Raw genomic sequence first — 12,413 nt, 5'->3', positions numbered from 1 at the left:
TGGACTCTTACAACACAGCTCAGGTATTTCTTAGTCTGGGGAATAGGCAACACTGTCACCCGTTAACTTTTCAGTTGCAGGGGGACAACAGGTACAAGCATGCTGAACCCATTCTCTTGATTCTTGCATTTTTATCCATATCAGTCTCCACAGAATCTATTTCATCCTTTGGAAGAGGTGAGCTAGGAATATCTTCTGGTGTTTGGCTTGTCTGTGCCTGGTATCTCCAAATTATCTAGACAAAAGCTTGGACCCATCATAATGCACCAAGTGCACCAAAGATCTCTTCTCAAGTTCAGCCCATTGCTCAGAGCAAGTTCAAAACTGAGACCGTACTTGTGCCAGAACAGTGCAGAACTGTCTACACAGAAACAGAAAACATGGAGCATCTGCTCCGAGTCCTTAGCATCACTGTTGCCATCAACTAGAACTGATAGTGACATGCTAACAATAAAATGAAGAAAAATTGTCAAGGGTTAGGGCTGGGCCACCAGACAAATGACAGATGCTCTCTATTAACTCCTCTCCATTCCCAAATTGGAAGACAAAATGAATAAGAGAGAGAGACATGGACTGGAAAACTAAAACTGCTTTAATTAGAATTATAATAATAAAACGAAATATATGCAAATATATACAATACCATTACTGAACCCAACCCCACCAATGGCAATAGTGTCACTGTCACCACTGATGCTATGGGTGGGCACTTGGGAAGTCCCAGACTGGACTCAGTGGTAAATGGGAACTGGATTCAGGAGCTGGGTTCTGGAACCGGATTCAGGAATGCACGGATTGGGATCAAAGGCAGAACAGACAGAGTCTTCCTCAGACACCAGCCATTGAAGAAAAGAGCTTAACCCTTGTGATCCCTCAGCTTTATACTGAATATGATGTACGTGGGATGGAAAACCTTGCTGGTCAGTTCAGGGTCACCTGTCCTGTCCACTCCTCTCCACAGGTGCAGCCTCTAACTCCCCGCACCCCACCGTGGGACACAGGATTGAGCAGTGACCTTGGTCTGCACAGGAGCAAGTCTAAGCAAGAGCCTTTCTGCAGACCAGTCCCTGATAGTGGGATCACTTCTTGAAGCAGACATTGTCTGCAAAAACACACCATTAACTTCAGAAAGTGCCGTCACTGAACAGAATTAGTTCTAATTCAAACCAGGACAAAAATGCAGCATACTAACTTGGCTTCTAAATGGCCGAATATCTTAAAAAAAATCACAAGAAAACTGACCTAAAAACTACCGGTCCCAATGCCAGAGAATTTAGCGGTCGTAGTCTGATACTCTGGACAACACATGGGACAGTTTTTACCATCTTCACCACTTTTGCTACAGGGCTTGAAGTACGCACTTCATTTTCCAGAATGCTTTGTTTACATGATTTTTATTACAAATATAGTAAAACAAAAAATAAACTCATGTAATACAAAGACAGAAAAATGAAGGCTGGAAGGACTCTCCGGATGCCATTAGTCCAACCTCCTGCTCAAAGAAGAGATACCTTCAGAGTTAGACCAGGTTACCTCAGGGCCAAATCTCGAAAATGCAGCGGTCAAGTAAGGATGCAGTGGCTGAATAAATATTGCACCAGTTATAAGACAGTCTCTGTATTCTGCGGATGTACCCACATCTCGCTCTACTTATTACTCAAAAGAAGACACTGACTTGTCCTGAGTCTAAACATTGACTACCTTACTTTGTCTCACTTGCATGTTTATTCCAAACCATGTAGTTAAAGATTGAAAAGTATTGCTGTTATAGTTTAGGAAGCACAAGGCAGGCAAAAAGAGATGCCAGAATAGAGGATTATAATTAAGCCAGTGTATTTATGAATGTTTTTAATAATAAAATGTATTATTTCAGACTGATTTCCAGCATTTATAGGAAATGAGAAACATCCTCAGTGAGACTCTCACTTGCCTCTGAGAATAGAGGGAGCCAAAGATGACTGACTAGCTCAGACTAAGCACCCAATGTTTAGATGACTAAACTCTGTTTTTGCAGCGAAGTGTTGCATCACAACCTACATATGCCCAGTAAGTATCATCATTACAATTTTTATTCCATCATCTACATCACTCATTTTTCAGTATGTCTCAAATATTCATACACACATATAGAAGACTAACATGTCTAAAATCATCTAGAACTTCTCTACTCAAAAATATTTCAGGCTTCACCACATATTTCTAAGTATTTTCAGACATGAAGGTAAAAACCACTAATTTGAGACTGTAAATATTTAGTTACACCATAAATTGTAGCTATCAGTGTTTCAGTGCAGTTCTGCATTCTCTTTTGTACTTGAGAAACATGTGAAGTGCAGACAGGTATAGTTACGCTGCAGATGTTTAGTGAAAGATATGCCTTGCTTAAGTCATTATTCCAGAGAAGGTTTATGATGGTAGAAGGTAAACAAAAACGCAGTATGATTTTTAAATTAATGCTGACAACAGGGTTTAAAAATAAGGTGGAATTCCTCTCATCTGTAACTACACATATACTGACAGGCAGTGGATTTTTTAGGATAAGTATGGGAAGTCCCCAGAAAACCCTATTTATTAGCCTTTCAAGTAGATAGTCAACAGCTTGTCACTGAGTTTTGTCAACATTTAATTTAGGTGATAGACAGTGATACCTGAAGCCATGAAGCTTTTGGTTGGTTGCACATATGCAGCCAGGCATTTCTTTCCTCATGTTTGTGATGAGCAAAATTATAAGAAAATAACAAGTACATTTGCATAAAATCCCATTTATACATAAATCTGTTTTCCTTAAAAAGTACTATTTTTACAGGAAAAAAAATCACCTTTCTAAGCCATTTCTACTTGGAAGCTAAAAATAATTTAAATTATTTAACAAAGTGATTTTTTTGTATTTCAAAAAATGCTCCACAGATTATTTCATCCCCTTTCCAGGAATACAATACATGTAATGAACAAGAAGATAGCACACACTTCTTAAGCACAGCATATTTAACCCTCATAAAGAGAGGCCATGAGGTTTATTTTCCTTAAACTTTGCTGTCTAAAGGAAAGTGACTACATTGCACTGGTTCTCCAGACAAGCCAGTAACTCAAAAGACAAAAGTCAAATGCTGTAAAAATGAGCCTGAGAAATTATTAATATCTACCCACTTTATTTTGATATGTAGTTTTTTTATAGTGATATACCATCAAAAGGCTCGTAGTCTAAAGCACAGTACTTCACATTAAAAAAGCTATATGCAGATCATGGTACATAAACAAGACAAAACGGTGGGGGTAAAGGCATACGTGAAAAACATTAATACACCTATTTAGGGTAGATATAGTGCTGTATTGCCTTACACAGAATTTCTACAATTTTAATTTTTAATTAAAATGGATCAGCCAGGCATCCTTTAATGAAAACTAAACTGCTGAAAAGCCTTCTAAAGCTAACAAATAACAACTAGGAAAACAAATATCATGAATTCTTTCCCAAGGCATAGTTCATAACAGTAGTTTTATCCCTCTGTTCATGGGAAAAAGTAATTCCAACATGGAGAATATCAAAATCAGACTCCATTAAGTAGATACAGCCGGTGAGAAAACACTTGCCTCTGGTGGCCAGTTCTGTCTTGCACGGCTCAGTAAAAGGGGGGATAAGAGACCAGTGAGGTATTTCAGGAAAGGAGCTTTCCTGCTATCAGCTCTTTGGGCATGAATCTCAAACAGAGGATACTGAGCCTCCACTACGATCTTACACTATCTGGTTTTACTGCAGCTGGTTTGCAGGAATCAAAAAGGAATTTTCTCCAAAAAATGTAGCAGAGAGAGGCTTTTGTATTTGGTATGTCATTGTCCTCAGAGTTCATTCTGGTTTATTTTCTCCACATACTTGGACAACTACAACATCTTATGCGGCTATAAAGGAAATACTCAGCATTAAAGTCTAGATTTTGGGCAGGCAGACCTTCAAATGAAACAGAAGGAATAGGAAGTTAGTTTCAAGGATTTCTTTCTTCACAAATATGGTCCTCACCTTAATAGGAGTCATATTCTTTGACCACATGAATTTTGTAATACGTAGTACATTCACAATGCTTATATCAATATGTTATCTTCTACTTGCATGCTCTGTGTCAGTGGTGCCTTCCTGCCTGTCACCAGAACTTATAAAAAAACAAAGACCAATTTAAACAGACAGGGAATCCACATGGCTACTAGTTCTATGTAACCCATATCTCAGTAAGAATATTAACAATTAAAATCAAATGGAATAGGGCTGACTTCCTTCTCGTGCTTTGATATGTTCACATTGACACAAGGAAGTTGAACAGGTAGTTGATCCAGCAGGCAATATAAAGACTGCACGAAAAATGACTACCGAGTTTAAAAAGAAAACAATTGAATTAATAAAAAAGAATCCTAAATCAGACTTTTGGTATATATTCCACATTGTGGGGAAAACTGAAAATTAATCTAATTATTTTTCATCCTCTTTCTCAGCCAAAATGTATCACAGAATCACTGGAGTCCACACAAAACATCGGAAGTATTACTGCAGCAGTTGAATCTTAACGCATCCCACCTCCGCTATCAAAGCGGTTGATATGGGTGACCCAGACGTGCTTCAGGTTTCATCATATTGATCATTCGAACTGCTTACACAAACCTGGATGTTTTGCAGCAATTCTTCTGCAGGAAATGTTAACTCCCAACACAAAGCCAGAAGTCAGATGGCGAGTGTTTTAAATTGCCATAGTCACTGGTTAAATTAACATCTGTCTACAGACTTCACTTTGTTGTTTTTCATTTGACCTCCATTTCATTATCTGCCAGGATAAAAAACAACCTTGCTCTAAAAAATCATGGGAAATGGTTCATACTGCTTTTGATAAACATTGAATAAACAGGCCTCAGACAAGTCTTTTAAACCAAAATATATTACTTCTTTAACCTTGCAACCACTGGGTAGTTCTGGGAAAAGCATTAAAATCTCCGGTAGAATTTAAGAACATCATGAGCTCTCAGTTATTTATCTTTAGGAAGATATGTGTGAAAGATTCCCTCCACAGGACGACAAACAGATTCTGAAACATAAGACTAAACAACACGAAAAGCTACAAGAAAATGACCTTTAACCAAACAAAAGACCTTGGCAGGTAATTCTCACTTGTGGTCATTGGTTGTTACTCAGATCTTCTCACAGTTGAAAAAGATTGGCTTTTGGGTTTTGTGGTTGCTTAACTACTTTAAAGTTTTAAATATTATACACAATACTCTGGGGACCTAGAAAAGCTCCATCTGGGAAGAACCTTTGTTTATAAACAACCGTAGTTTTCAATTTTGTTCTGGTCTAATATTTCTGCCATTAGTTAAGCCACATCATCATGTTACAGTTTAAGATTGCTCATCACCCTATCTAAGGGCAAAGACTTGTGAAAAACACTGCTTCATTTATCCCAAGGAAAAGAAAAGGCACAAAACACAAAGGCTGTGGCATGCTACTTTGAGTTCCGAAAGGAAGAAGAGAGACCTGACAAATTGTTGGGAATGGGCATTCCCTGACAGAACAGGAAGAAATACCAGTCCTCAATCACAAGACTTCTCCAGGCAGGAGAAGCATATTTGAGAGATATCAGGCTCCAACAGACTGTTGATAGCCTAGAGAACATCAGACTAACAAAAATCAGGACAGCAGAGCGTCTCAAGTTTACAGAAAACTCATCCAAAGGAGGAAGCAAATAACCCAAAATGAAGATATATAAGGGACCAAGGAATCAATATCTCAGGACAAAGATGTTTGAAAAGCTCAGATACCTCGCATTACTATCTGAACTTTTCTTTGACATTCAGCATTACTAGGAATTTCTGCCCTCTTCAAGTTACTAAGTTCTAATGATATTTCAATTTCCAATGCTGCACAAAGGTCACAGATAATAACAATATTTGATATGGATTTAAACATTTAAAGGCAATTCATAAGATGTGGTCTACCAAGGATAATTATTATTTATTTTATAGATAGAGAGTAGTTTGTCCTGTCTGAAGTTCCATAGCAGATAGCAGAGCTCTTTGTAAACTGAACAAACAACAGCATGTGTGGGAACGCAGCTTCCCAAATAAGAAGCATTTAGGAATTCTTTTATCTTTCCAAAGCCCTTCAAAAAAGGCTGGTGTAGCTTTCCTCAGTTTGACAGTAGGAGCCATACAGGAGAACAAGTGTCTGTAAATACCTTGTTTTGGACTGATAGAAAAAAAAAATTAAGATCTTATTTATAAAAATCTTAAAAATTTAAATTTTACAAATTAAAATTATACTTTTCATCTGCAACAGACATTTCAGCTTGATGCATTTGTAACAAATGTAACTATCAATAAAGTCTGTGACCTCTACAAAAGCCAGTGACATTCCAGAGATCGTGAACTTGTAGAGTATGTGTGTGACTAATGTGTGTTTAATGTTTAATCTGTATTATGAGTAATTTCAAATAGGGTTTAGGGAAATAAACTGTTAAGATTGGACTAATTAAACAAGAACTGGTGTAAAAATCCCTTACTCAAGCAAGTTATTCGGCTCTTCACTGAGCTATGAATGCATAGAGACATGCCCATGCAGAGTTGCTTTGGGGCACAAGGGAAATGACACAGATCATTAGAGCTGCATAGGCACCATCTGAGAATGGCAAAGGTGGCTATAAAATAAAAGGGAGGAAATACATGGCAGTTGTCACCTAGAGCCGAAGTACTCCATTTGGTGTGAGTAGTTACTCTAATTACATGATCAACTCTTAAAGCTGATACAAGGCACAATAAAAAGAAAAGGAGGGAAAAAAAATAGGAATACAGAAAAGCATACCCCAATCTGATGGGCCCATGGGAGCTCCTTCCCTAGCTCTCTGGCTTGCTTTAGGTTTAGAATTCGGGACGTTATTCAGAACACCAGGATTTGCTTTGTGTTTTCTGGACAATCAATCCAACAGCTAGGATCCCATGCATCAAAGGAGGGGAGGAGATGTCTGAAGTTCCTTTCCCTTAGAAGGGTTTGGGAGGAAGTACTCAGAATCAGGCAATGGTGAATTTTAACTGTGATGCGCCATACAAATCATGGATAGTCCAGATAAATATTCTAAGCAGTGCTAAGCAAAATGGGAAGAAGGAAGCACTGCTCATCCTCCTTATTTTGTGACTTATTCTTAAATAATAAGTTTGGAACCAAAACTATATGTGTGTTTCAACATGCTTTGGGTTTTAAATAATTTTGATGAATACAGTTAAAAAAGGTTTTAGGAAAAAGGAGACTGAGTGTCAGTGAAGCTATTGCTGTGATAAACCTCAAACTGGGAAAGGGGCTGGTTTTCAGCTTTTCCACCTGCTGTGGTAAAACTATAGTCTGGTTTCAAAAAGCAGTTTTAGAGCAGTGAAATATTAAGGAAGAGATGTTAGAAGACTTGTAACACAGAGCCGAATGATTTTTTTCCCTGAAAAGAAAATCCATGTTACAAGAAGGAATGAAATTAAACTGCATGTCATCAGCTTACATGCCTTTCATCATTTTTCTTACATACAATAGTTCTGAGTCAGAAATACTCACTGAAATGTGCTACTCTTGGAAGCAGTACCTACTTTGCTCTGCTATTAATCACTGGTGATGCAAGCACTCCCACCCATTTCTGAGAACAGTGTAGGCAGGCTGATAACTCACAGGATTCAAGCTGCCCTTATAAAGTTGTTGCACTTCTGCACACTTCCTCATACTGCTAGTTTCTCTGTGAAGATGAAGCTGCTTGTTTACTTCATCTTGCTGAAGACAGCTCTCCTTGCTTTGACAAATGTCTTTGCAATTGTTTTAGAAGATGAAGAGGATGCTAAAGAAGGAAAAGTTACTGAGACTTGCCCTATAAAGCTCAAACCTAATCGGAAATGTGATGAAGAGGATTGTCCATATCAGATAAACCTGCCTCCGATGACCATCCAGTTACCCAAAGAATTCAGACTGCTTGAGAAGACTCTCAAAGAAGTACAGACCCTTAAAGAAGCAGTAAACAAGCTGAAGAAATGCTGCCAAGATAGCAAGCTGCAGGCAGATGACAACCAAGAAAGAGACAGTAGTAACGAATTCTTACTACCTAATGCAGAAACTCCAGTAGAAAACAGCAAAATCCAAGATAACAGAGTAAAGGAACTGCAAACCAAAGTTAACAGAATGGCAACTAGCTTAAAAAATGCAAAGAGCCAGATTCAGACACTGCAGAGCCGTTTAGAGAAGATGAACCTCATAAATATGAACAATGTAGAACATTATGTTGACAGCAAAGTTGCTAATTTGACATTTGTTGTGAACAGCCTCGATAACAAATGTTCTTCAAAATGTCCAGCAATGCAGCCAAGACCTGGTATGTAACTTGTTAATTCTTACTGCCTGTATACGCTTTCTGTGCATTTTACAAATCTTAGGTAAAAAAATCCCCAAACTTTAAATATATTTTAACTGAATAGCTGTGTTATTAACTTCACAAGTTAGGTATTTGTTGTTTTAGTGTTTATTTATACTCCTGTAAAACGTGTCAGCTGCCACTAGAGGGTTACTGAGAGCTGCAGGTGTTCAGTTCCTCCTGGAATTGGATTTTATTGTGCGATTTAAACCATGAACTTTCAAAGGACTTTTTTTTCCCAATTCTATTAGTAAAAATGAAAAATTAACTTTATTTCACATCATACTACCCTTCATTAAAGATATTAAACACCATTAAACTACACATATTTTCTCCTTGGATGAAAAGGGGTAATTTTCTCTAGGTTTGCCTTAGAAAACTGCATGTGGGTTTTTTCAATGCGAAACTGCAACTATTCTGAAAAGGTTTGCTAGACGTTATTAAACATCAAGCGGATCCAGTAAAATGTTAATTTTTTAACAGATGGATAACAAAATAATTTTTCTATCAACAGCAAATATCTGAAAGGCTCAGCTAAAAACCTTGTTAACAGTTCTTGTCAAGTGGGTAACACATGTACCATCATTTTAATACCAAATCCTTAGCATGAATCTAATACATAAGCTATATAAACCAGGAAACAGGTGTCATAACTAACAAACACTTTTACTATTTACATGTCTCAATTAAATGCAAGAAACAGAACTAATAATTTCTTTCTAATGTTGACCATTATTAAGGGAAGATTGAGGTCTTTTTTAAAGTCATAAAGTTTTTATATAAGAGTCTTTGAAAACAAGAAATATTACTGGCTTGTCAGCGTATTTTAGCACTTAGATATCACATGTATGAAGACAGGGCTCTCTAGAGGTAAAGCAGAGAAAGGTCAGGCTGTGTTACAGTTTTTAAGCCTCTGTTGCTTAGCATTCACATTTAAAATAAAATTGTTCTCTGTCTACCCATACTGGAAATCAAAGAATCTGCAGATGTACAGTGTGTGTACAGATGAAATTCTTGAAAGTGTTAGAAAAGCAAATTAATAATAATAATAATAATAATAAAGGTAATGTTTTTACTATATCAACAACCAGCTTAAATCAGATATAAATCAGTATAAATCAATCAATTTAATTCAGATGTATAACATTCACAAAATAGAACGAGTGATATTTGGTATATCGGTAATGGGCAATGAATCAAATTAAAGTACAGTACTTCATAACAGACTAAATTAATTTTAGGTATGTCTCACACTTACTGAAATGTTAGGTACTGTTCATAGTGCATGATCATGTAGATATTCCTTATATTTGACAGTAACTGATGCTAAAAGTGCTTGTAGCAGCAATATATATATTAGGAAAACTAGCAGGATAACAGCCACAAGTTTTTCCTATACAGGAGCTACTCCTGCATCCACTGAAAGTAACAGCAAAACTTCATTGAAATAGGAGTTGAACTGGATTATAAAAGCCTTTTATCTGAAATGGATATCATCCATCAACATATGCTCTGAAACTTAGTCACTAAAGATCTTACATGAAGTTGAGTGAAATAAATGAGAAGCTATTGTGGATTTAGATTTGGGTTTTAAACCTGATTCCTATACTTCATGCTTTCACAGATGTCCGGTCTTCTGTACTGGCAAACAAGGAGTTCTGAGTCCTGTCCGCTAACTCAGACTGAGAACACTTCTCCTTTTCAAGGAGTAGTTTAATTGTTTAAATTTTCTAGGGAAAACATGCAATTCAAGCCTGCAAATCAACAGGCCCGTAAATTCAAATCTGCAATAGGAATGATCGTTATGGTGTTTACTCTTAACTCAGAACTCCTGAGAGCAATCTGTATCACTTAAGAACAATCATGATGTTGAACACAATGGCATTGCTGGATGACACTGTGGACCAAAAATGGATTTTCACTCTGCCGCAAAAACCTGGGGGTATTTTTCTTCTGAATAAAATACATCAGCCCTTGGTAGGAAAACCCCGTGTTAATGGTACGTGCTAAAACTTTTCCTTACTATAAAGCCAGCACTGGTACATACACAGGAAAGCACTGTCACTTTTCTAGCTTTATCTTTCTAGGAATCACAGTATTACCACAATAGATGAGGCAATTTTATTACTTTTTTCCTTGCTTCCTAAAGTACAGTCAACACTAACACATGAAACATTCCTAATGATGTTATGTTCTGCATCAAATTATGTCAACTGAACAAGAGCCAAATTGTTCCCATATGGACAAAGCTTTTTCTCTGACATACTGCCAGATGAAGATTTAAATTTTAGACGGGGGTGATGGTACACTTCTAAATACAAACCGCAGCAAATGGGTAAACACGAAGCATCAGAAATTCAGACTGAAGAAATCAGGTTGAATTTACAGGAGGTAGTGAAAGGATAAAGAGAAGAACAGAGAAAAGGAGAAAAGGGAAAGCAGATAAAATGTGCCCATTTGGGCAGTTTTGATACAAAAAGTACTTCAAACCAGGTTTTTTTGGACATCTATCTGATGGAGGGATCCTAAGTGGCATCTGTTATAAGTCAACCTATGGAAAAAACCTGTTTCTCCCTAGAACTGAACTGGCTGTAACACTATTTCCAGTGTAGAAGTCTCTCCAATCCAAGTTCTGTACGCCTCATCAGTCTGGGTAAAAATATTGCTTATTTTTAACTTGACATTGTGTTTATTCTAACACTATCTGTTCTTCCACCAGTTATACAAATAATGCAGCGAGATTGTGCTGATCATTACACAGCAGGCAGAAGGAGTAATGGAATCTATAGGGTTAGCCCTGACCCCAGAAATGACAGCTTTGAAGTTTACTGCGACATGCAAACACACGGAGGTGGCTGGACAGTGCTGCAACGGCGTCAGGATGGTAGCACGAACTTTAACAGAACCTGGAACGACTACAAAAATGGCTTTGGAAACCTCAGCAGGGAGTTTTGGCTGGGGAATGACAAAATCCACCTCCTGACAAAGAGCCAGGAAATGCAACTGAGAATTGAACTTGAAGATTTCGATGGTATCAGAGAGTACGCGAAATATGAATACTTCTACGTGGCCAACGAACATCTAAAGTACCGTCTAAGTGTTCACGGCTACAGTGGCACAGCAGGAGATGCCCTTCGCTACAGCAAGCATTACAACCATGACCAAAAGTTCTTCTCAACTCCCGACAAGGACAATGACAGGTACCCTTCAGGAAACTGTGGAGCATACTACAGCTCTGGCTGGTGGTTTGATGCATGTTTGTCTGCCAACCTCAATGGCAAATACTACCACAAGAAATACAAAGGTGTTCGCAATGGCATTTTCTGGGGTACCTGGCATGGTATTTCTGATGATGTTCCAAGTGGATATAGGCAAGGCTTTAAATCAGTAAAAATCATGATCAGACCCAAAAGTTTTGTGCGGTAATTTCACATCTTAACTAGTTTGCGTTGGATTGCACTCAAAATTATACTTACTCAGTGTTATACTCAGAATTCAACTATTCAGTTATATTTGGCATAAAATAGTTCTAGACAAAACAACATATGTCCACATAAAATTTAAAGTGGTTTGATGCATATAATGTATTAAAACCAGCATGAGTGTTTCTAAGTAGTTACTGTTAAAACTTAACACGGTTTGAGTCTCGGTATCGTTATGTAAATATCCTAAACATTGCTTTTGGTGCTTTTACTGACTGTGATATACCAGATGTTATGATTTAAAACTTTTAAATGGTCTTTCGCAAATGGTGTCTAAATGTACACCTACATTTTAACCTGAAAATAACTCAAGAGGTATAAGTGATGACATATAAATTTGTAAACTCTTAGAATGAAAATTAATCTTCTGAAACAGCCTGACTTTTTATATCATCTATCCTTCATAACTTCAAAGGTACACCATGGCAATATCAATATAATTAGGAAAGGTACTACAAATTATTATTTTTAAAGGATTAGGAAACAGGACCACATGGTTTTCCCAAAGACACAAAAAAAT

The 12,413-nt window shown here is 37.3% G+C and overlaps 1 protein-coding gene across 1 annotated transcript; it reads left to right on the top strand.

The window, feature by feature from the left end:
- Positions 1–7,677: 7,677 nt before the first annotated feature.
- On the top strand, positions 7,678–11,837 carry FGL2 (fibrinogen-like 2). The gene is made up of 2 exons (XM_010140244.1): positions 7,678–8,372; positions 11,131–11,837. The coding sequence occupies exons 1-2, from the start codon at positions 7,754–7,756 to the stop codon at positions 11,835–11,837; spliced, it is 1,326 nt and encodes a 441-aa protein (XP_010138546.1). The 5' UTR covers positions 7,678–7,753.
- Positions 11,838–12,413: the final 576 nt, after the last annotated feature.

This window comes from Buceros rhinoceros, unplaced genomic scaffold (genome assembly GCF_000710305.1).
Source record: "Buceros rhinoceros silvestris isolate BGI_N320 unplaced genomic scaffold, ASM71030v1 scaffold17127, whole genome shotgun sequence".
NCBI lineage: Eukaryota > Metazoa > Chordata > Aves > Bucerotiformes > Bucerotidae > Buceros > Buceros rhinoceros.
This window is presented reverse-complemented; position numbering and strand designations above follow the sequence as displayed.